This window comes from Habropoda laboriosa, unplaced genomic scaffold (assembly GCF_001263275.1).
Source record: "Habropoda laboriosa isolate 0110345459 unplaced genomic scaffold, ASM126327v1 scaffold45, whole genome shotgun sequence".
In the NCBI taxonomy this organism is placed as follows: domain Eukaryota; kingdom Metazoa; phylum Arthropoda; class Insecta; order Hymenoptera; family Apidae; genus Habropoda; species Habropoda laboriosa.
This window is the reverse complement of record NW_017100168.1, coordinates 620065-646913: the sequence shown is the minus strand read 5'-3', so window position 1 is coordinate 646913 and position 26849 is coordinate 620065. Positions and strand designations below refer to the sequence as shown.

At 36.5% G+C, this 26849-nt stretch overlaps 1 protein-coding gene across 6 annotated transcripts in view; it reads left to right on the top strand.

The window, feature by feature from the left end:
• LOC108578660 (dentin sialophosphoprotein-like) overlaps positions 1 to 26849 on the top strand; it is a 122135-nt gene that overhangs the window by 83626 nt on the left and 11660 nt on the right. For all 6 annotated transcript variants that reach the window (XM_017942031.1, XM_017942029.1, XM_017942030.1 and 3 more), the window contains one exon: positions 15116 to 15164. In XM_017942031.1, the coding sequence (XP_017797520.1) occupies positions 15116 to 15164 (49 nt within the window). The remainder of the gene's footprint in view (positions 1 to 15115; positions 15165 to 26849) is intronic.

Sequence of the window (26849 nt, the reverse complement as noted above, 5' to 3'; positions counted from 1 at the left end):
AATATTAGATATTAGAAAAGTTGAAAAATTACAGAAAACGATTCTATGTCAGGAAATATTCGTAAATTAAAATTTTTACAAGAAACAAATATAATAAGTATTATTTATAACTCGTAATATAATTTGTTATATTTTGAAAATGCTCTGACATTTGCAGACTAAATGCATAGAAATCAAGAAAATGGTACTTTGCGTCACAGTATGTAAATTTCTTACGACGTACCATTGCATTCATTCGACCGACTTTACCGAGTCTTCTTGAAATATTCCATCGACATGAATTTTTCTCACGTTTTTGAATTCTAATTTTCCATCTTCACAGCATTTCTACTCTAATAATCCTTTTATTACTGCAACCTTCATTCTGCGTTATTTTTGCATTTAAAACTGTATTTCTTGTCCCTGTCAATAAACTTAAAAATTTGTTGTGCCATTTCAAAACAGTTCTTATAATCAACTGACACTCGTCTACTGCAGAAAGCAATTAGAGAGGAACACCTGTTTAATCTCCACCATATTAAACGTGTACTCTTTCTTTTCTCTAACATTTTACCTATCCTTTTCAATTGAAAAAATACTAATTATTTTGAATCCTGTGACAAATACATAAATTTTCTCCAACTACAATTTAGTAGTTTTTATAAACTAAAAATTGAAAATTTTTAATCTTGAGGTGTTACCAACTGTGTAAATTGAAAAAACTCTAAAAACATTTTCCAGAAAATCGTTCGTAATAAATCGAAAATTTGATCCAGATATTCAAACATCTAAATAACTTTCCTTCATGTGGAACAGCTTCAATTTCAGAATGGAGTTATAAATTTTTACGAAAAATTCTCTGGTGCCCGTGTCTCGTTTATCTCGTGAGTTGATTAACACTTGCGCGAATTTACATAATTCTACACGTGTTCCACGAACGTGTAGGCCACTTAAATTTCCCTCAAATTAGAGAGAACAAATCCAGATTGACAAATTTTGGCAAACTGCCAACGTGGAATAGTATCGTTAATCTAAACTTCATAAATTTAGGCCAGTTATATTGAGAAAACTTGTTTTCGAATTTTCTGATCGTTTTCGATTTTCTGCACGCGAAAAATATTTCGAGAAGTGTTTATGTTTATATTTTTTCAAGGGAATGAAAGGTATATATATATATAAAGAATGTGTTTGTCGAAATATTCGAGGGATTTCGAGAGCGGAACAACGATCGACGGATTTTACGATTTGTTAAGTTGCATTCTTGGAGCGTCGTCAAGAATGCGCGATGAAAAGATTGTGTAACGCGCGAAATGTGACGTTATAAGTTTACGAATAGTTGTAGCAAATATTATTCACCGATTCAAAATCAATATTTTTCATTTTATTTTTCTTCTTTCGTATTTTACGATTCCTTTATTTCCTTTCCTCTCCCTTCTTTTTTTCCCCGGGTTCTTGTTTACAATCGGCGTGATTTGAATTTCTAAAAATTTCCCGAATTTCTTATCAACTGGGATATTTTTACAATCACCGAGTCTTTTGAGTTTCATGGTTTTTCAAGTCGATGTAATTTTTATATTTCCCGAATTTGGCTCGTTTCACAATGACGATTATGCATGTAGAGATATTTTTCTATTATGTCTTTTTTAATTTACAGAAAATGAGAATTTTTCGTTTTTACTGTTTATAAAGAAAAAAAAAAAAAAGTCGAAAATAAACTTCCCATTTTATACTTCCTGTATTTAATACTTTCTCTTACTTGAGTTATAATTATTGTTAGAATATGCATACTGGTCAGCTTATCTGAATTCTTATCGCCCGAATAACCATAGTTGAACGACTGTAGTAGATGAAAAGCGGTTACATTCTGCAATGTGAACGTACCTAAAGGCCACGTGCACGTTGCAATATCAGTACGCATAGTCTTTTCACTATAATTGCCGTTATATCGAACCCATTGCAACGAATGACTGTGATAGGAACAATAGAGTCACAATTTTACTGATCAAAATAAAAGTAGCTTATTTTTATTTCTAACCTTTACAACAAACTTAATCGTATCAACCGCGAAAGAGAATTTTTTAGAAATTTCCCTATATTTCTATATTTATCTCGGTAGATATTTCTCACTGTTTAACGCAACTTCGTGAGAATGTTAACAAAGTATTAACAAACCAACGCGCAAAACAAGAATTATATAGACCCTTTAGTACGAAAGAAATAAAATTCCTAAAAACCGCTCATTTTTCGTATATTTTCTTAACCCTTTCGTGACCAGTGGGACGCACATGTCCCACTCGAGTACTCGAATAAAAATACAAAAATTCATCTGAATTTACTATCTATTGCAAACCTGACGATTCACAGATAAATAAAAAATTCGAAAGTGTTAACCCTTTGCTGTCCTGTAACGAGTCGAGACACGACACAGGTATATTTTTGCTTTCAGATATCGTACAATCGTTGATTAAAAATTATAAACGACAATAAACCATCTTTCGTGCATTGATATTATACTGAAACTTAATATTTCACAACTAACATTACCCTGAAATATTGAAATAAACGCAAACTAAGACGGTAGATGCTCGACGGTGGCCGCAAATGAGCGCGGATTAACCGGACTATTCGGACTGTAATGGGTTAACCCCTTAACCTATGATTTCTTTTCTGACTGTGCATCTAAGCGTCAGCCATTTTCTGTTTTCGTACTGAATCAGGTAACAATAGCTAATCTATTACAGATTAATTACGTTTAGTAATTTTCAGTCGTACGATTGAAATTTTAAAACCGGTCATTTGACCGGGGCGTGGTACGGTTAGTGTTAATAATCTAGGCATTTGGGACGGTTTAACCCCTTAACCTATGATTTCTTTTCTGACTGTGCATCTAAGCGTCAGCCATTTTCTGTTTTCGTACTGAATCAGGTAACAACAGCTAATCTGTTACAGATTAATTACGTTTAGTAATTTTCAGTCGTACGAATTCAAACGAAAATTAGGATTACGATGAATTTTTCTTAGTAATATAACTATACTTCTCACATCTCAACCGGAATTTTTGTCACGAGTCTGACACGTTGTTGTACGTTAATGGGTTAACGCGGATAGACTGTATCGATTTCACTATCAGCTGATTCGCAAGAAAAAAAGTTTGTTTACCTCGGAACGTTATCTGTTACGTGCGGTGTACTTAAGTTGTATAATTTGCATGATAAGGCCACGGTTCTTGCAGTGTCCTTCTTTTTCCGACGGTAAGCGCGGTGTCTGGCGTAACGAAAAAGGACAAAAAAAGGTAGCGGAAGAAGTCGGAGCGTGGAGAACTGGGGTATGGAACAGCGGCTCCGTCGTTTGAACGTAAAATTCAGGGAATTGTACCGCCGTTCAATCATCGAATACAGAGATGGGGCAGAATGCATTTTTATCGACGCGACGCTTAGATGATCGATATACAATCGCACTTGGCGAAACGGGAATTACCTCCCGCAATTTTTCTTCTTTCACCGGGGAACTTGCGAAGTTCACTGTTGCGACAGATTCATGTATCGTTAGGTTTATTCAGCGATTATTTTATTTATTATTTTTTGATTCACTTGAGCGTAACAGTGGTTCTCTGTTTTACGCGATTGTTACGCCAACACACGGGGTGAATTGAAAGCTTTCCAATTTCTATTTTCCTGTTATAGGATATGTAGATGGTTGAATGAATAATTTTTCTACGCGATTTTCACGGTGTTTTTGTTATTCTAGCCTCGAAACGTAAATTTGGTTATGTTAGTATTTTAGAATGCATTAGCTGCTTAGATTATTTTTTTTCTTTTTACTTACGCTATTATTGGTAAATTTATCAATTTTAGCTGTAATTAGGAAGTTTCCGTTGTTGAAGGGTAAAAGTTGTCGAGTGTATTTTGCAGTGATAACGAAAGTTCGTAGTAGCATTTTCTGAGGTATCGTAAAAATAATAATTCCGGTTATTTTTCTAATTCAAGATGTCGGAAGCACTCGTAAATCTATACAAATAAATAGTAAAATATGACGCTTGGAATTTGTAATACGATAAGACGTTTTAATAAGATGTAATAATTGCAGAGTTTCAGGGCCATAAATTCGTGAGCCCTTGCGCTGTTCGAAATAATTAGATCGCTCATTAGAGTTTTCTGTGCTTCAAAAGCTCTAACCATGGTGTGCATATTTGACCTTTTCGAGAAAGATCTCTGCATTAAATCCAATTCAAAAATACACTAAATTGAATCATTTCAAAAATATGATTCCACTAATTTTATTTATTTAAAGTATTGATTTCAATACTGAAGATACAATTAAATTAAAATTGTCACTAGAAAATGTCATTTGTATATTTAACTTTTTCGAAAAAGGTTTCTAAATTGAATCATTTAAAAAATGTAATTCCACTCACGAAATGACATGAAATATCATAAAACGTCACACGTGATCTCTGTTCCAATTATTCGTATACTAAAGACGCAATTGAACTAAAAATATCCTAACTGAAGTAAATTGTACTATTAATTAAACTATTATACAAAGTTTTTCTTGAAATATCCCAAAAAAGAGTGAATTGAGTGACCATCACCAAAAAAGAAAGAAATAAATAAATAAGGTTAAAAGTCAGAAAGAAATTGCTATGATTGTCAAATATTGGCAAACGATGACCCATCAAAATATCGTTAAAACTAATAAAAAATGATTATTCCCACATTTCAATAGTTTGACTTCCTCCTAATACAGAAATATTTTCAAATAATTCGTACTTCACGAGATACCCAATACTTTTCAGCCAAGACTGTATCACACCAACTAACTGTTAGGTCCTAACCTAAAGTTCGTCCTACAAGCGAAACCGCGTTTACTTCTACCTATTCATATTCCGTAATTCCCCTTTCACTCCCATTAATCCGTGTCACCTGATATTTTTCCGAAAGCCCGTTCTCCTGGACCGATACAGAGGGAGAGAGAGAGAGAGAGTGAGAGAGAGGAGAGGAGAGGCTGGCTGGCTGGCTGGCTGGATCGATGACGTTGAGCTTAATAGACGTAAATGTGGATTCACGCGGCGCACGTGATTCCTTCTTCCCGGGGAATAGAAACAGAAAGTTGGTGGAAATTGCATGGGCTGGCTGTCAGTCGCGCGCGCATACAAACCGATGCGCCGTAAATTCCGCACAACGTGTCGTGGACTCTCCGCCGGCTTGAAAGCCGATCCAGTTCGCAACGAGCGACCGCGCTGCTGTCGTCCGCGACAGACTCGCCCCCCTCCCGACTATGTCGTTATACCGTCTCGAAATCATTTTCAACCGATCTCACGCGTATCTTTCGCACACGAACGATCGTTAATCACGCGTCATTCCAATTCGACCATAAAATAAAATACCGTAACGAGAATAATTCGTTCGTTCGATCGATTCACCACCTTTCTCTCTCTCTCTTCGTACACACGAAATAACCTCAATTTTTGACGAGAACGATTAAAATCAATTTCCGTGAAAATTGACGAACGGTGATAAGAGAGAAGATCAGTTTCGGTGCGGTCGACGATGAAAATTCTATCAGTGATTTAGGTCAGTGTAGTTCAAGGTGAATCTGAGTCTGGTCAAGTGTGAGAACCACTTTTCCCGAGTTTCCTCGCTTGACTACGTCGAAACTTCGTAGATAGGTCGATAGGTGGTGGTAATTCGACGTGTAACAGTTGAGAGGAACACGGAAATTCGAGTGGTTGTGAGAATTGGACCTGAGTCCTCCTGCGGTAATATAGAACCTGTGCTTTGTAGGATGGTAAAGAAACAGACGTTTTTATTTGCATCGGTGAAGACACACGGAGGTGAAACGAAGCGGAGGTGTAGACGCTGATAAGACGTCGTCAAGTTGGTCGACGATGTGGTAGGTCAGTGCTGGGGAGATTGAATTCGTGGAGGATCAAAGACCGTTGGGAATGTTGCTTCCCTACAGACGGGGAAGTCCTCGTTACCGATGGACACTGCCGCAACGAACACTTGTTGCTAGAGACGTGTGTCGAACGAATCTTCTCTCTCTGTCTCTCTCTCTCTATTTGAGTATCGTTCTGTGACACTGTTTCCTGCTGGAATTATTGCACTCGTGGGACATTGGCGACGGTTCTGCTCGTGGAATATTGAAAGTTATCGGGTGTGCCGGGGAAATCCATTGTGTATCCATTCTAGTTGAATTACAGTTGTTCAGTGGATGTGTTTGGGAATAGACGTGTGACGTCGAATTTTTTGAACGTTCTTTCCGAAAGTAGTATACGAGTCTCGGTTCTAGATGCTTCCTGAGTACAGAATGCAAAAATTTCTCGAATTTCTTTTTATCAGATTTTCTAATTAATTTTCTGGCTATAAAATAGGAGTCCTGTAGAAATGTTTTAATGGAGGATTGTTTGTAAATTGTTTTCTCTATTCTGACAACGAGCGCATTACGATTTCCTCGAGGATTGTTTCTCGATGGAATTTTCGAAGAAATTCTCCGTTAATTACATTTCCTTTACTCGCAAACTTCCTGAACTCGATAAATCTTTCGACTGGTTTCAATTATTACAGCCACCCTGTAGGTAACGTAGATACTCAGCATCGACGATTACGTTTGGGACGTTTCTCGGTGTTGCTAATTAATATACTCGATTATCTTCATGATACCGATAATCTTTACCACGATTGTAAATATTTTTGTAAACATTTCTCTCGGATCGTGTACATTTAGAGTGTTGTTGGCGATTCTCCGTTGCAAGAATAGTAGGTAACCATTATCGAAGAACGTTTCGCTGGCTGGCACATGCTTGACGATTCTCAACACGAATAAATGCCGCTATTATAAGAGTATACGGTCATCATCCAAATCGTATCCTAGAATGATGATTTAACGATGCAGGGAAAACTCATCCGGGTTACGAGGATCTATCTCATCCTCTTGAAATTCTTACAGTTTATTTACAAACGAGTTGCCGAATTGTTTATCGTTTTATCTGTACACACAAAGTGCAACTTGATGTGTAGAAAATTGTTCAAGAATAGACGATTGAGAATTTGTCAATTTTCTCGGTTTCATTTCAAGATCTGATTGCACGATGCAATAAATTGTGAGAGTATTTTGTAAACTTACATCGAAAAATACTAGATGTCTATTTTAAACGTCTCTTATGAATGTAAACGCGTCGAATTTATTATTCGAGAAAAATTTCGATAAGTGGAAAATAAGATGAAAATAGACGTACAGGGACTCCCAAAAATATTTGGACACTAGGTGTATAGCTTGCCTTTTTAGTGATGTATTTTGGTTAATTATAAAAGGATTAGGTTGATTTTTTTTTTTACATTTTCGTATATGACATTGTAACACAAAGGAATCAAAATTATGTCCAGTTACCATGTTGCACAAATATTTAGCAAAAATTGGTATTTTGAATATTCACAGTATAATGTTCATTTTATTCATATTCATAATATTTAAAATATGAATATTTGCCTGTTTATCTTATTAATCTTATTATCTTGTCCAAATATTTTTGAAAATAACTGTGTGTTTATACGAACCTACTTTATCATGTTTAATTGAAGAATTAATCGTCGAACAATTTTTTCCACGTTGAAGAACACCCTGTATCTCCAATAATTACGTCTATTCGAGATTTAATTGGATACCTGTTTCTTCTCCTTTTTTTTTTTTCCAAGAATTATTTCGAAATTCTTTCGTGCCGTAAAGTTAGTATGGTCGCGTCAATGATCTGAAAATGTCACGTTCGCAGATAACGATTCTCGTGTCGTTTACACGGCCTCAAGAGTACATAAATGGAATTTTCGCGTGGGTGTCCTATTTAAATCCAGACTTCTCTCAAGTCAACGTCGTCGTATGTCTGTTCAACGACGTAAAGCAACGAGAAAGCTTAGAGAGAGAGAGTGACGTTCTCCGAATCAGCTTAATACCGATGGTCCTTAGTTGGTTATTTGTCGAGTCTGAAATTCGTTTCGCGCTCGCCGCTTCCCATCTTTGTCCGATAAATTCACGCACAAAGTTCACCCTCGTTGTAGGTACATACAAGAAGTTTTCACATAATTAACTGTGCATTCGACCAATTTACGTTACGTGCAAATGCTTCGCTCTTTGTTACGAGTTAATTGAACGTCGATAATTATTGCTCCCAGAGAAATAAGTTTCTTTACGAACTGTATAATTATCTTGAAAGTATGTTACACTCTTTTTTCTTTGAAAATTTCATTGCGAAATAGTTAGAAAATTAACCCTTTCGCTTTGGCAAATTTTTAAATTTATTTGATTAATTTGTGGTGGAAATTAAGCCTAGTACGGTCTTCGGGTCTTTTTTGACCCAGTGCAATCTCATTTTTCTAAGTACTTTTAACTGCTATCGACGAGATGTAACGAAATTTTTATCAATATACTTGTTTATGTTCCCTTAATATTTTTTGGCCTAAAAATCTTGTACATAATAATTTTTGTTGCCAGCTCGCGATATACATCTAGAAAATAAACTTTTAACCCTTTGAGAATGATAGACTCATGTATGCGTTTACAAAACACGACAAAAGCCACCGATAAACTCAGTATTTTTAAGAAATAAAAGTAGTTGGCGTGGCCACGAACTCATATACGTGTATTTGAGAAAAATGTAATTTTGATATAATTTATTTAAAAAGAAATAAACCGAAGTAGTGACCTCATTACGTTACAGAAGTAATCTTAGTTCTCGCTTAGTTCTCTGTCTTCAAAGGGTTAATCTATCGTTAGGGGAACGTAAACGAGTGTATTAATAAAAATTTCGTTGCATTTCGTTGATACGTGTGCCCGATGGTCGATCGTGGTTTGAATACTCGCCAGAAACGAGGCGTACACGGTATTTTTAGAATGGACTCCTTTGCTCCTTCTTAAGCTCGAAGTCAACAAAGATATCGCGGCACAACGTGTAATCGCGAGTGCCAAATCAACAGTTGCGTAAAACGAGTTCCTTTCAGGCGAATCTCGAGCTTTGCTCTTCACTTTGAACCGACGCTAGATTTTACGTCTTCCAAACGGATCCTTTTCCTTTGAAATCGAAACAACAGCCCCTGTTCTAAGGTTAGTTTCGTTCCTGAATCAGTCGCGCTTTCCAGGTCTCTCTTCGAAAGATACTTTGTTTAAATCTTCTGTTTGGGAGCATCGTCGAGGATATTTCGTAGGAAATGATATTAAAGCATCGGAGAAATAATTTGTATATGATAAATCGTTGTTAATACCGTTGCCAACAGTTCTGGTAAATTCGTCTATTTTCCACCGTGCACTGTTAATAATAATATTTTATTCGTGATCGATTTTTGTCAAAAAGTATCGTTAAATTAAAATTTCAAATATATTACTAGTTATCCTACAGCTGAATTTTTCGTATTTTTTTATTTCGATAAAATTCGGTGAAACGGGCCAGCTAATCTTCTCTAGCTATGGTGATACGAGAAAAATTTGATAGGCTATTTAAATGGTATCGAAGGGTGAATAAGATGTCATTTTTTTTTTTCAAAGTCACCTATGTTTTTTTACATAAATGTATGTATTTTTTTCCATTGTATTTAAATGTTATAAAATTTTAAGTCAAATGTGAATCTTCCTTTCATTTTTTTTGTCATTTCTTCCATTTAAAGAAAATTTGTCTTCTATCTTCTTCACCCCGTTGAAACCATTTAAGTAACATATAAAAATTTCCTCTTATCACCGTAGCTGGAGAAGACAATCAGTTGTATCCCAGTGTCGTTAATTTTCAAACTGCAGAATTTCTTATCAACACTTTCAAGAACAACACCTACCCAATCGAGTACAATTCACGCGGTTGCCAATGCATCGACCATTGCCCATTGAAGAGCAGGAGAGACTTGGCACGTCCTCGGCATCTCGTCGTGGCGCTAACAAGAGGAAAAAAATAGATCGTCGGTTTATTTCTATTCGTCTCCGAATTCTCCGATACAGAGAAGCGCAATAAAAATCTTAAGAACAAGCGAAGAAAAGTCTCTCTCGGCGATTATTCGCTGATTTGACGAAGGTGTAGGAACCGTGATCGTGAACTACGTTGATCTCTTTGTCTCTCTCCCTCCCTCTTTCGACGGTGCAGATCGAGGAAGTTTTTCAGGATTGCTTGGAAAGTTACCGCGTTTCCCCCAGCGGGAAAGCTCGTTGGTGAAATAAGCACGTCGATCGCGATCGTTGGCGCCTACTTCGTTCTATCGTGCGTTCGTTTATTGTGCTTGTTACGTGTGTTTTGCACGGCTATCTACGGTATCACTATTCTTGGCACGGATTGAACGAGTCCCACGTGTGTTTGTGTGTCCGTTGAAAAAAAGAGAAAAAGATCGCCGCTATATACACACGCCCGTGGGAAGGAAACGTAGCGTTTGCTGATTGGTGATTCATGGGAAATGTTGCTTTCTCGCGTGATTATCCTCCTCGTTAACATTTCGCAAGGTCCTGAGATTTTCGGTTTCGAGATGTGTTTGCTTGAACGGTGATTCATGGAAATTGCTGGAATCTTCTGTGGTTATCTCGCTCGTTAACATTTCCCAGCTTCCTCGGATCTCCTCTTCGGAGACGTTCCCTTGGAAATTTTGCGAAACATTTTCTCTTACAATTGTTGAAATTGCTAAAATTGTTCTGTATGATTATGAATTCTCAGTTCATTTACTTCCGTTCACCGTCATTTTCATATTTGAACTTTTTCAGAATATACTACACATTTCTTCTTCTTCTTCTCAATTCTTCGTCCGATGTTCTCTGTGTACATTTCGAATTTTCTGAATTGTTATTTGTTAGGATTTTCGTCTATTTTTGGTGAATGTGTATTTAGAGTTCGGTGATAGTATTATTGGTTTCGTATCTGAGGATCTTCTAGCTTTTACGTTTGATGTTACAGAATTTTATTGGAAAAATATGTTGTCCTGTGTGTTTGGGGTTTTTTCCTATATCGTTAAATATTGCTTTTGGTATTGTGCACGGTAGCGTGAGAACAATGGCTTGCTGAACATGGTTCGACAGAGGTTGTCTCTTGGTAGAAATAGGAGAAAAAAGTATCGTTCGAAGGCTTTCGAGATGTCGTTGGTCATTTAAAGGGGAGGTGAGAAATGAAAGAGTGGTTATTAATATATATTAGGTGTGCAAATTAATTCGTGGCCTTTGTTTCGTGGATTTGTTATTTATTTAAAAAAAAAACCGAAGTACAGTTCAGTCTTGGAAATAATCTCCGTCACTTGCTCTACATTTATTCCATTTCTCAGGCAGTTGGCGAATTCCCCTTCGAAAAAATGATGGCGGTTTCGAACGTACAAAATCAGCAATGCTGTTATTGACATCTTCGTATGTTTCGAATTTTGAATCGGTTAGATGGTGCTGAAGTGAACGAAAGAGATGATAGTCTGGAGCAGAATTTCCGATCCCAAAGATCTTTCTCTTCAGGAGCACTCTTTTTTAAGTTGAAACGCGAAAAGGATGCAGTGTCTAATATGCTGTTTATCCGACGACGTAGTGTTTCTTAGGCTATGTCGTTAGTCACATCGAGTCCGACAGTGTTTTGTTTTACTAATAGAAGCAACTTCAGAACTCTAGCACAGCGGGAAAAAAGATTCAATTCGCAAGGGCCACGAATTAATTTGTACACCTAATAGTATTAATACGTGTTTTACTATTAGGATTCTAATGGAATTCTAGGCGATGTGTACACGCAATTTACCAGTTATCTAACGCAATTAATCTTAGCCGATGTTAGAGAAACGCATTCGAGGTATACAAAGGCGTGGTCGTAAGGGACACTTCCGATAAGAATTCTGAAATAAAATACGATACAAGATGTTTCAATAAGGATGTAATTCCAGAATATGTCCACAGTCGTGAAAGTTTCTGTGAAAAATAGTCTCGAAATTGGAGCAATATTTTATCTAGATTACTATTGAATTAACGTCGAGAAAAGGGATTAATAAAGTATCGAATAATTAATTTATAATTTCGTTTAAAACTGAATTTTTCGGCGTTCATTTTTTCAAATGCAAATTTCAAGACGCTGTTTAATTTATAATTTCGTTTGAAACTGAATTTTCTGGCGTTCATTTTTTTCAAATGTAAATTTCAAGACGCTGTTTAATTTATAATTTCGTTTAGAACTGAATGTTCTGGCGTTCATGTTTTAAAATGTAAATTTTAGGGTAATAATTTATAATTTCGTTTAAAACTGAATTTTCTGGCATGAAGTTTCTGAAGAGGAATTTTTCAAGATCTCTTCAGGTGAAAAATACGAATCAAAATTTTGTTCATTATTCCTTCTAAAGTCACCTCGAGTTTTGTCCAAGTGTTTCCTCTAATAAGAGTGGTTACTTTTTTGTTTCCTTCTTTTCTCCGGAGGTTAATTAACGAAAGTATATTACAATTGATGGCCTGTAAATACGATAAACCTACAATATGCACCAGAACGATAAGCGCGTTTGCGGACCATTTGAATACGCCATATAGCGTCCCTATCAACGATAAGGCGGCTGACGATCTTTAATTAAGGAAGAATAGCGGGGCGTAAATTGCATATCTTACAGTAGTGTATATAAATAGTTCGAAAACGATGCGGTAATATTTACTTACATCTCACAGTGAGATAATTTCGAAATGAAATCTTGGAAAAATATTTCAAATGTTACAATAAATATTTGAAATTTCACGAAATTAATCCTATTTTATCTTGCAATTGAATTGCAGACAATTTTCAAACAAAATCACAAATATTTTGCAATAAAGTCTGTATACAAAATTAACGAAATTAACGCTATTTTATCTGACAAATTTGATCACACAGTTAAACTGGACTGTTTATTCATTTTCACTGGTAACTCTTGTCCCAAGTTGTCCTCTCAAGTTCCTCGGGAAAGTGAATTAGACCATTTACCAACAACCGAGAACGTTTCAGCTGAAAGCTTTTTCCAAGGTAGAATTTCAAAAAGGATATTGCGTTTCTGATTCAGTTGGTATCAAGCTCAGATCGTGTCACAACAGAGGAATCATTTCTCCTATCGTATCGTTGTGTTTGTCTCATTCGTATTCAGCGCCACTAGTCATCGACGTTCAATGCCAATGTAGCATCTGTGGTACTTGAATCAGTCGTCCATTCCTCGAAGACACACAGTGCGTCCAAGAAACTCGTGCCATCCAAATCCTCTTACGATTATTCCGTTCTGTTATTTCTCTACTTCGTCACTGATCCTCTCGTATTTTCTTACGATAGATAGATCTCCGTCGTCGAACTTCATCTCCCGACGTATATCTCGTGTTTTTTGTTTTCTTAACGTTAAATGCTGTGGAATAATTTTGGTAAAACAAATCTCGTAGGTACAGTCCCATTCTCAACGTTGATCGCGCTATTTCTCTGGTAACACTGGTTTCTGTGTGCTTCTGAAATAATTATGAACGTTTCTTGAAGTGGTTAAATTTTACGTACAATTTACAAGAAGGGAAAAGAGTAACCGGTTAAATTGATCGTACAAGTGTGTAGTATAAATGCAGAGTTGTCAGTGTTAAAAAAAAAAAGAAAAAAAAAGGAGGAACCTGTTAAAATGTGCTTCATATGTTGCCTCTTGATCTCGATGTTCAACTATTTTCCGATGAAGAACACTTTGAGAAACGATCGTTATGTGACGCGAGTTTTCATCTTCGAAACAGAAGAACCGATCGAAGACCGTCTTCGATAGAGCTCTCGCGAGGATTCTTCTGGAGACACGAAAGTCGAGTGACAAGAGTGTGATGAAACGGATATGTGGATAATTTTACAGAAGAAAACGTCGAGATACGAAGAACCAGAAATTCACGATCGTGTCGGTGTTTGAAGAAAAGAAGAAACAAATCTAAAGATCACAGTTGATGGACAATTTTGAAATTCTCGAATTTTCATTCGTGAAATCGCTAGAAACGAATTTCTCTGGATAGAATAGTTCGGGGAGTGTCGAATGTTACACCGTTTTTCTGTAAAAGTTCAAACAAATTGTTGCTCCAACATGGTGTTTCGACGGCAAACCAGCGAACCGACCGGAAGTGTCACCAAGGGATCCAGCATGGCTCACAGTACCAGCTCGTCTGGTATTTTATCGAGCTGGTACACGAAAATCGCGACGAACGTGAAGAAGAAGCAACCGTTTAGTCCGAAATCGTTGTTGAAGAAAGCTTTGGTACTTGTTACAATTTTTATCTCGTATTGTTCATTTTTCCCTCGGTGAGTTACGTTTTTTTTTTCTTTCCTGGATAAAAGTGAAAGAGATATACAACTTATAGGAGAATTGGTCTCGTTCTTGTAGCTTTCACCTACGAATTTTTCTCTTTTAGTGGAAAATCATTGTTGAAGAATGCGTTGGTAATTTATCGGAACACTTTTATCTCTTACAAATTTTTCTCTCGGCGAGTCACGTTCTTTTTTTCTTCTTCTTTTCCTAGATAAAAGTGAAAGAGATATTTGCAGGAGAATTGCTCGTTGCTGTGTGCAACTTTTACCACGAATTTTTTATAGGAATTTATAACGCACAGAGAGCGCTGTAAAGTGTGTGGGTGTGTTATTGTGCAAAATGAAAGAGCCAGTGTGGGCTATCGATATTTCCTGTAGGAATTCGTGTACCGTTGGCGTAACACAACAAATATACAACGCAATTGTTTGCGTAGATTTGGTTTACTGTGTTTGTGGAATGAATTTAGCTCATCGAGTGAAGTTTACGTTTTGCAGTACACGTGCCTTTTAAATTAATTCAAATTGACTGATTTTATTGTTTACCAAGGTATCTCGTATTTTGAGTACGTAATGAGTCGAATAAATTTAGTACTAATGATCGATACGACTTAAAATAGATAAATTAAAAAAAAAAAGACAATTTAGTATTTTAGTAGAAATATTTAAAAATTATATGGATAGTATTTACAACATTTTTTTGTGTCTTTTAATTGTCTAATAATTAAAATTAAATATTCAGTAAAATACGAATATTCAAGGAGATCCTTACTGTCGAGGAATACTTCATGTTGCTTTGTAAAGTAAAAAGAAGAGTATAATTGTTGATAGAAGTGATGGAAATTGAAGTATAACGTTCACAGCGAATCGATACTAATTTGCATTCTCAATTTTCAGCTGCCGGTGGCGGATCCATTCTTGGAGAAAGTTTCGCTCTCTGATCTCGGTGAGTTTTCTTTCATTAATCATTTACATTTTACCTCGGCCTTTAATTTCGTCTTCTGGGATTCGAACCTGAACTGCGTTATCGACGTGCTGTACGTTCCTTTGGAAATCTGAACGTGTTTTGTGTAGCATTTACTGACTTAGTTGCTTAGAAAGTTACGTTAAATAGAAAATTGAGGAAAAATGAATAAATTGAAGTATAATCGTGTGAAAATTATTTCACTTCCTCTCGTTTCATAGAATACTAAAAAAAATGTTTTACAGTAATTTCTATTTAACCCTTTCTGGGTTAACTAAAATTATCCGAATTTAGTATCTATTGTAGGCAAATTGATCTCCAAATAAATAATAAATTCTTCAAAAAAGTAATTTAGCCACGAAAGAGTTAAAATAGCACGAGTAATCCCAGAAGAGCGAACAATTAAGTAAGTTGTAAATTTCAAAACAAAGCGATGTCACAATGTTCACGTTAAATACTAAATTTTCTAAAAAAGTAATTTAACCGCGAAAGGGTTAAAATAGCACAATTAATCCCGGAAGAGTGAACAGTTAAGTAAGTTACGTTATAAAACGACGTCAGAATGTCTACTTTAAAAATGAAAAGAGAAAACGAAGATTATTAAGTAATTCCAATCTGAAGGCACAGATACCGGCTTAATTTTACGGTCAACTCTTTCGAATGGTTCCACCGGATCTCCGTCAGTCGGGAGATCGCAGATTTTCGCGCGTGACAGTATTGTAATAGATCACCAACAACCCCTCTTTATCGTGTCTTTTTTCCCAACGGTGTGCATTAGTTTCGTCGCGTTTCAACCTCGTTTTACTGCCTCTCCTCGCGATCTCTAGTGGATTCAGATGACAGAATGCTTTCGCGTAAGCTCTCTTAGCGTACCAGAGAGAGAGAGAGAGAGAAAGAGGAAAGCTGGTAAATCGATGCAGCAGGTAACGTATTTATAAATAAGCGGCAGTGCGTAAATAAGGGGCGCGGGGGGTTGGTCAAATGAATTATAGAAGCATGAAATTTCAATTAATTTTATTCGCTGCTTGTGTATTTAGTAATATTAAAAATATCGACGATGTGTTCAATTTTTAGCAGTATAAAAAGTATAGACGATATTTTTAATATCACCGGCTTGTTATCTGTTACATTTATGGTCACGCTTAGGGTAACTATTTACGCGCGTTATTTTCTGCTACGTAGCATTATATTAATTTCAGTTTTTACTTCATTTTTATAAAGTGGCTGAAAGACTGTTGCGAGTTGTTCGCAGATCATTTTCTGAACATCTGATAAATGCAGGAGAAGCACAGAAAAATGAATAAACAAACGAAATAGAAATTCTGCGTGGAAAAAGGAAAGATTCGGGAAAGATGTAAAACGGGATTGTACGTTATCGCGTTAATTAGGGAGTAATTTCGCAAGAGAAACAAAATTTACAACGGTGTGTTTTTCCCACGCTGTTTGTGATAAATGAAATTGAATCGAACGGCGAAGAGAAGAAGAATATACTTCATTCAGTGGAACATCAGTTCGTTACACTTATTAATCATTGTCCTGGTAATTAAGTGCGCGCAACAGACAACACGTATCATACGGAAACACCGTTCCATTCATTTTCATTTCCATTCACGTCAAAAATTCTCCAAATCACCCTTCACCTGCAGCCTCCAAAAAAAAAACATGTGTAAAAATAAAAATTTCGTTTTAATTACCTTCTGCCTCTAAAAAAAAAAATAACAAAACTCACAAACAAACTGTCTGAAACAAGAGAACAAGTTCAAAACTCTGTGAACTTTGAATAAAAATTGCCTCCATGCTACTGTGGCTATATATTAGTATCGTGAAATTGATAACGAGTAAACACTGCAAACGAAATTCCACGAAAATTTCTAATTTTACCTGCATATCTCACGTTTTGAACAAACGTTCAATTGCTGGACGGTACATAGTTGGGGCCACGATATAGCGAGGTCGTAAATTAAACTCTGAAGAATCGGCACCGATTGATGTTGCGGCACTCAAGGCCGTGTGTTGCAGTCTGTTTGAGGGTTCCAACAATAAACGAATGGTAGCATATGATTTGGTACTTCAAGTAGAAAATGGTATTTCATTTACAAATGGAAAATATGTTAATATTAAGCTACACAATCTTTTTGCACTTTCTATCTGTATATAACACGAGTAGATAAACTAAGATGCTAAAGACATCAATAAGACCTTTACCTGTAACCGTACTTCCAAAAGCGGCTTCCCCCAGAGGGAGAAACCCTAATTTGTCCTAGCTGCATGCAGTTTTCAGTAAATATATTAGAATCAGTTGACTTTCGCTGGATACAAGAATTCTTTGTACGGTCCTGACCATGGTTTCAAGTACTTATCTGCTCGTATCTCTGTCAATTTTCGGGTCCCGGCAGCTAAAACATGTTTACTTTGACGTCTGACCGATTTTACGACCTCGCTATATCGTGGCCCCGACTATATGTGATCTTACGGGGTTGAGTGTAAGTAAGATACAACAGTGTGTTGAATTCTGTTCGCAAGTCCTAGGCTGAGTTAACTGTTGGAGGCTTTAAATCAAACCAGGAAACTCCTCCCACGTGCTCGGTGATCTATACAGCGTATCCTGCGAAATGCGACATTAGAAAGCAGTGTGTGACTATTCGTAGAGAAATATATAGGAAATACACGTGTCTCTTTGGAACTTCGTTTTCGGGAGGATCGAATTTAAGTATTATATTTATGCAGAATTTATGTAATTTGCTGTCGTTCTGAGTTTTTTTTGGCAAAATCGAATTTGAAAATTATATTTGTGCAGAACGGTGCTGTGTAATTTGTCGTCCCTCTTGCATTGGAATATTTGAAAGCAGGAAATACTTCCGAAAATATTCGTAGAAGCGTAAATGCATGCGTTACTCGACTCGAATTTTCAACATTGATTTATTCGAAAATGACGAATCCTTTGAAAAAACGTCGATTCACATTTTCGTATAAATTATAATCACACTGTATTCATACTAAAAATAATGATATTCATTTTATTCGGAAGTGAAGCTTCGCATGAAAAAATGTTACTCTACATTTTTTACTCACTTTTTTATGTAGATTCGCCCCTTTTCAGATTTTCCCACATGTTTACCGACACCCTGTGTAATCTGTAATCAAACTATATTCATACACGGTACCGGTAAATTTTCAAGATCGATTTTTCTCAAAAAATTTTCATTTTCTCGTTTGAAATGTTCCAGACCGATTTTCTGCAAAAACTGAGCTCCGCTCGAAAAAATTTCATTTCTTCCTGATATTCTTCAATTCTAATTTTAATTAAAATGAGAATCGATACGAAGAATGATACACTGTCTATTAGCAGCACATTCTACGGTGCACTTTATATGTTGCCCCTTGAAATCGTGGTACTGGGTCCCCTGTTACCCTTTGTGTTCTCCTTCTCCGCGTGCATGTGTACGTGTAGCGGGTGGATGGTGCCGATCGATGAATTCCCGGGAGTTCAGCTCGCTCGCGTGTACTCCCGACAGAGATGCAGGATCCAGAAAGAGTCGAAGAGGGATAGGTTGATTCTTGAATACACGAGAGTTACATAGCAAACGAAGGAAGGAGACACAATGGGGACGGAACGAATCGTTGGAGAAAGAACGAAAAGAAAATAACGGAAGGAAGTAATGGAGCAGAAGGGAGGAGGAATATAGTAGCGATGAGGGAAATGACGAACATGTGCTCGCTCACGAGGGGTGTTGTATACATGAACGCGTGGTGTCCGCAAATTTAGCCTATTAGGTGGACGTGAAGGGATTGAGGAGGATTTTGGTCGAGTAGCTTCACTCTGGGTTATTAGCCTTGTATAATAATTGCTAGTTGCATTTTCCATCGTACATTTTGTGTGAAAATATGAGTCGCATGTGTTTCTGTATCAAATTGCAGATTTTTGTGATTTATAATGATGTTTGTGCTTCGTGTCGTTTTAGTTTATTGTCTATACAATTGTGGCATTGAAAATTGGGTAGGATTCTTTTTGTGACGAAGATACAATATTTAAATGTAAGTTAAAGTTATTTTTAACGAAGAATAATAATTATCAGTGAGAATTTAAGGACAAAATCAAATTCTTTACTTTATTGCAAGATATGACAAGCTTTTTGAAAAAATCAATCTTCCTCATACTAAAAGTCTACAAAAGTCAAAAAGGAATCACAGTTATTTAGAACGAATCTTACTTAGAATAGAGAACATAAATAAATGAACAAACAAGTACTTACGAATAGCACTATATTTTTCTGCAAAAAATTTGAAAAAAGAATTCCTTCAACGGCATAAATTAGTTCAATCTATTCCCTTGACAAGAAATGAAAAGTACGTATAAGAAAGCTTTTCACCGGAACGAACGACCAACCAACAGGTGAAACGTAGAAACACCTGTAACTCGAGAAAAGCTCAACCAGCACGTAGAATCAGCGACTTCTGTAGTTCTTTTTTATTACTCCTTCGTACATACGTGTATACACCACACTCGTCTGTGACGTTTCAGCTTCACGTTTTACGTTCGGTCTCGGTGCTGCAGGGGCAGTGCACAGAGGGAACCGTCGAGCTGCAAAAGGAGACGGATAAGAAAGAAAATAAGCGAGGAATTGGTTTTTTGGATTATACCGGAGGAAGACTAGAAGAACGTCGAGTAAGGGGGATGAAAGGCGAGCTCACAGAGAAAAAGGATAAGCCCCGGGACGGTGCAAGGTCGCACAGATTGCATTCTATGACGCATTCGCACATTTGTATTTGAGTTTAGGTCATGGGGCGGGAGTGCGTTCGATAATACGGAAACTGGACAAGTCGAGTTAATGGAATTTTTGTACCGTGTTTTGTCGATGTGCTGTCGAAACGATGTTTCTGGTACAGGATACACACCAGCTTTGAAAGGGTAGGTGTCGGTGCTTAGCGAGAATGATTACACGTTGGAGGGATTGAAGTTGTACGAGGATTATTTGTAGAGGATATTATCGTTATCTAGGGTGAAATTCTACCATCTTTTCTACATATTTTTCTGTCTACTTTTAAAAAGGATTTGACTTTCGTTCGATAAGACGAAAATGTTTTCTTTGGCTTTCATTTCGTAAGAAAACATTTTCGTTGTCTATAACCGGTAAGCCACAGATGTTGGAAAATTCTTGGCACAGTCTGCTTCCATTAGTCGGGACTAGGTGTGTGCCAACAAATTTTCCAACTAATTTTTTTCTAATAGAATCAATATAGCACCGTTTGATCTCAAGGTGAGAAGTCACTTTGTGTTTGGTTAAAAAATACACCATTTTTTATTCTTCTCATTCTGTTAAAAATAGAAATAACTGAATAAACCTCTCACACAGTGTGATACGTGTATATAACATAGTTTCTTTCATAAAATCATACTGTAGAAATATCGAGTTTTACAAAAGTTATCGGTAACTAACGGTACCATACAACGGTGTATGCGGGTTGCTCGACGTCAGGCGTCCAAGGTCTGTATTTTCAAAACTTCCTTGTGTAAAAGTTGAAGGAAAAACAAATACATTTATCAAGGAAAAAATGTTTCTTTCGTTATTCTCTATCGTAGAGAAGCTTTATTATACCGTATTATACCATAGTTCTAAAATAATCTGTACGCTTGGATGCTTTTATTTGCCCGCTTGGTGTGATTAAAGTTATGAAGCCAGCGTACGTGCGCTTCGATCGGTAAATCTCCAGTGAAATATGAAAAGCACAGAGAAATGTATACAGCGGGAGGTAAAAAGTTGTACGGAGCTTTGTTGTGAAATAAAGCGTCGTTCATTTGTTAGCAGTCTGCACGAAGAGATTTTATGTTACTCGTAGCGCACTGTTGGAAATCGATCGAACATGTTCAAACGTTGTTTCCACGCGATTTTCTACAACGGTGCTTGCTAAGGGAACACTTATTTATAATGCAACGGTATACATAGGTCGAGGTCTGGGTTTCAGTCATTGGAAAATCGACTGACGTTTAAATTTTACTAGCCAATTTCATTACGTTCCGGTATATTGCTGATCGAAAGCTGGGGCTGCTTGATAATTCACGCTATCGATGGTTTTACAGCATCGATGAGCATGAACTAAACGTGATAGTGAACAGTCGGTCTTTACTCTTCAGCTTTTAATATCGAGTCATAGACGGATAATGCAAACAGGGAAAATGTGAGATTTTTTTTTTTTTTTTACAAAAATTCATTTTTACCTTTAATTCGTTAAATTTGGATCTACCACAGTATGTTAACATAATGTATTAGTATTCTTCGTTTATTATGATATTCAAGGATTGTGAGAAATCAAAGATGACGATAATAAACATATTTGATAAAAAATTATTTATTTTCTATTTTTCAAATTTGTTGTTGGAAAATACAAAATTCGTCAAATTTACACTATTTCTCGATCTCTAATAATTTTCGAGATATTGGACTAAATATATTTGCTACTCCAATTTCGAGGGCAATTTTCATCCCTTCGCTGTGCACGATTTCCAATACAAAAAAATACGCGTCGAATATTTTTTCGAGTGCATACTACCATACACCAAAGTTTCATCAATATCGGTGATTATCACTTCGCGATCTTCTCCTGTTAGAATGTTCCTCACAAAAATTCGCTGTACAAAAATTTTTAAAATTCCAATTCATCTTTCTTCGTCTACCTATTCACAATCTGACCTCTCCAGATATGAAACTGCGAAGAAATTCTTACGAGGTGATGCTAAATCGATACGGAAGGGTGTTGAATACACGATATGACAGTTTCACCTGTTGCAATTCCGGAAAACAAACGCGATGTTAGCACGCGTATCTTGAATAAAATTCACCGGTGATACTTTTTTGATAACCGTTCCTGTTGTACGAATAACTCTGTTGAAATTTCTTCCAACGTTTCTGCTCAGACGCAAGTCTGATAATGGTACCGCGTAATAATAACCTCGATAATGATTGTTATCGATTAACGGCTAGTATGTTTGCGGTCGTATATGTTGCTAAACAGAGGTAATCAATAACTGTAGCGACATATGGAATTCTGATCGAATTCCGTCTGGAACGATATTATGTGCTTCGTTATTTTTGTAACATTTCGATTTGTAATTCTCCGTTAACATTTAATCCAGTATTGATTGTTACTCGATGTATATATTTGGTTTCACTAGAAATTTCGTGTAACATTTTATTTTACGACTAACGAGTTACACAAATCGTTTCATTTTGTTGTCGGAATAGACATGTGGCGAATCGATACCAGCGACCCCAATTAATTTCGAAGAGCTTAATGTCATCGAGCTTTCACGTGCCTCTTCAATTTCCTTAATAACTTTTTCATCGTTACCACTTACACAGACAGCTTCGACTGCCTTTTCTATTCTTCTGTACGAATACACTTTGTCGATGATTATCTCGCGAATGTTACTAATGTAAGTACCTGTTCAAGGATACTTTCCATCTTTGTTGCGTTCTTTTGCCTTATTTAAGCTTGAAATTTTGACAACTTCTGTATTCAGTTAATACCCTACTTGCCGTAAATTGAGTGCTCGAACGAGGTCCATTAAAACTTCTACCACCTTAATTCCTCAGTTCTAGCGAGGTGTAAAATGTTCTTTAACACATGAGAATCGAATTTTTCACGATTTATCGAGCTACTATTTTCAATTTTTCTCCTCTGTCGGAATGTGAAACGTTCGCCACAAAAGTCAGAAGAATCATAGTACAGAATTGCCATATTTAAGGTCACAATATTGTACCGAGACAATAAAGTTTCGAGACTAATTCGCTTAAAACTTCAATTTCGAAAATTGACTCCTTTCAAAACCGATTTTCTGAAAAATCGAGCCTCGAGTGAAAAAACTTCATTCTACATTTAGCATTTATCTTTGCATAAGGACTTTCGGTCGCACCCTGTATGCACTAAACTGCGGAAGACAATCGTCACTTCTCCGTTTCATTAACATCGAACCATTCCATTTCCACTGATTACTGAGTTAAGGTTGCAAAGTGAATCCCACGAGATTAAGTACCGTAATCTTCTTAATTATCGAACGCGGCAGGGAGCAAGTGAACTGTGTTAATAAACGATCTGGCCGATCTTTCACGCGGCGAACGGGCAAGGGACAACGGCTTTCGGTCGGATGTGCGGTTTAACTTTGACCAGGAGGGGAATGGAGACAGGATAGATGGGGGGAGAGAGTGTTCGTTAGTGTTGAAAATTACTGAAATGTCGCGGAACAGAGCACCGCGGTCCGCTAAGTTAGATAACGCGAATCGTTAATGAACTGTAATGCTATTAGCGAAAATTCAGGAAGTTGCGCTTAACTATCTTAATCGCGCAAATCGGATTTTCATCTGCGGGCTTTTTTTCTTCTTCTCGTCTTTCATCCGGCGCTCTTTATTGATTACGAAATGAAAAATTGAACTGGTTACTCGATTAACGATGTATGTTTGCGATTCGATTTTTAAGATATTTTTGACACTTGTAACGTCTGTTTTAGTTCTGGTTTAGTGTTTCTATAAAAATGAAAGTATTCTTGTAACGTTGATTGTTTCTGTTTGTACATATATTGATGCTTTTTATAATACACAATATTTTTTTGTGATTGGAGATTTCAATTATTCTTACAACACAAGGAAATAAGTTTATCATAGCTTTGGTGTAGATAGTGAAAATTATCATCGAGTTAGAATTCACAAGTTTTACAAATTCGTACAAAATAAAGTTGTACATATTATTTGTGCTACTAGAAACTCTTTAATTTCAAACTTTAACGAAGTTTAATTTAATATCAATTAAGAAAAAAAAATAAACAATATTTAATATGTTTGTTTACAATAATTAAACAGAATTACTTTCTGAAGCATTTTATCCAACAAACTTGAAGTGCAAAACTTCGTAGAAACTTGTTTGCTCTCCCCTGAGCTGCCTACGATTAACAAACTTAAAACAACGAGTTAATATAACGAAACTGCAGTGAGAAATATATAAACAAAAAACTGATACATCGAAGCGATCGCGCGTATCTCTTAAACCTCAACTCGATAGAGAATTACTGGAAAAGAAAACGTGAGAGAAAGAAAAGCAGGCGGGGTCTAAAATAAGCAAGAATAAACAAACAACAGAGGAAACGTAGTTTACAAGCAGTTCTTACCTTGAAAATGCATGCAGCACGCGAGAGAGTAAGCGTCGTAAAAGGAGGAATTGGCCAGACGTGCCCCTAGCTGGTAGATAGCCAGATTTACTCGAGCATCTCGAGCGTTGCCATCGACCAGGCGTCTTCAACCACCATCAACTCAACTCCGTCCAATCTAACTCACGTTCCTCTTCAAGAATTAACAGCAACAACAATAAACAAACCTGCGCTACACTTTTATCTCCACAAATTGTACGTTCACGAATAATAATAATAAAAAAAAAAAAAAAACTCCAATCTAACTGCTTCAGTTGTAATTAACGAAGAAAATTAGAGAAGCGAGAGAGAGGATAGATCTCTGTGCTGACTTTTTTCTTGGCATCAGCCCCACAGCTTTCGCGTGTGGAGTTATTCTTGGCACGATCGTCCATGACGATGACGAGCACCGTTGACGACGACGACGAGGTGGTAGCCGGCAACAGAACGAAGACACGAAGTAGTCGGAAACGGTTATTCGGTTCGCCAGCGAGGAAACCGAGAAACCTCGCGTCGCGTCGCGTCGGTCAAAAGGCGACGTTTATCGATACCACACGTGAACAACCTAGAGAGTTGTCAGGTGAAGCGTTCGTTTGTCCAAACCACCTGGATACACCCTTACTCGAACACACGCCAATTGCTCCACAAACATTCACTTTTCCATGTTAAGCAACATCCAACCAGCCAGATTTGTCGTTTCTTTTTAATTCGTCAGAATTTGAGACACATTTTTTTTTGGAGGTTTTTTAAATTATAGTTGGTAATTGGAACGATTAGATTGCTTCGAGGAATTGAGTTCATTGCTGATTTTTTCGCTGACGAAGGAATTGTGTGGAAGATTGTTAGATTGTTTATGTATGAGCGACACGGATGTGAGTAATAATCGTGGTAGTGAGAGAGGAGTATTGGATGGATTTATCAGTGGTATAGTGATCAGAGTGACCACCTTACGTTTGGACAGGGGCCAACTGTCAATTTCCCGTCACTTCTTCGTCGATTGGCAATGAAAACATCTCTATTTATAAACGATGCATCTGTTGCATAGGTTTAATATGTATTTTTGTGTGCTTTCCGGGCGAACGCTTTTTGCGGATGTTCCTCGAAAATTCCTCAGCGTCGAACTCGATATTTTTAGCTAATTTTCATTTCAATCTGTCGTGTCTCTTTAATAGTTTTCGTTAATATCACGATTTTATCTAACTTTTTCTTTAATTGTCGAATTCTTATCGTTATCTGAATTCATCCTTTTCTCAAGTATCGTTTATTTTACGCATGTACCGGCCGTAGGAATGCCCGACAGCTAATCCTAGACTATTAATAATCGTCTTTCGTAAATCAGTACATCCTCGAAGATTTACAGACAAATTGCTTCATACTTCTCGAAATATGTTGCTGTTCGAAAGATTTAATATGTGCCAGAATGAAACGTAATTTTTTTCTCAATTTTTCTCCGATTATTAAAGAGAATTATTATTCCACGAAATCATTTTTATTAAACGAATACCAATTATCGTCGAACGTGATTCGAATGCAAAATAAAAGTGCACGTATTTTTGCTTAATTGTTATCTTCAGAAGGGAGTAATTGTCGGATAGGACGAGCTGCTCGCGCGAGCAGTAAAATTGGATACTTGCCGTAAGTTAGTTAGCATATTCCTTGAGTGGACCCTCGAAGTATCGTCCGGCCAAACAGTTCGATTCCAATTTACCATCTTCTGTAGAAGGCTCGTCTGGCAGAGCCAGTGAGTTCGAGGTTTATTGAGCTGCCTTTTGCTGCGATTCGACAGACAGGTGAAGTGTCAGTGGCCAAAGGAACTATTTAGATCCCTGATTTTATCTGAACCGGGCGAATTTATTCACGACCTTGACGAATCTTCAGTCGTGTGCAGAAGTGTCCTTGAACCTCGTCAGTCTAGTTAAAATTACGGTCTTAGTTAAAATCTCTTAATTCTCAGTTCTTCTTCTTCTTCGTGTCTTCAACATTTTAAGAGTGATTGTGTTCAGGAAAAATTCATTTTGTAAAATTTAGAGTGATCATAGAAATTGTTGATATTCAAATTTTATCAATTTTTTAATTTTTCAGTATTTGATCATTGCTAAGATTCGAATTATTTAATAATTCTCGCTATTTTGTGCGATTTTTGAAATTAGAATCTTTTGGCTCTTTTTTTTTCTATTTTATATTGTGAATGTAGTTAAAGTATATTCATTCAGAAAATTTTTACAATTTTAGAATTATCATAGAAATAGTTGATATTCAAAATTTTATCATTGTTTTATTTTTCAACATTCGATTACTGTAAATATTCGAATCATTTAATATTTCTTGCTTTTTGAGATTAGAATCTTGTATCTTTTTTAAAATTTTGTTTTATATTGTGAACGTAGCTAAAGTTTTTAATCCTCTGTAACGAGATTTGTTTAATTCTACGCAGATAAATCTTCTGCTCCAAATACGCGATTTACGAGCTCGATAATCTTGCGTCTATCGAT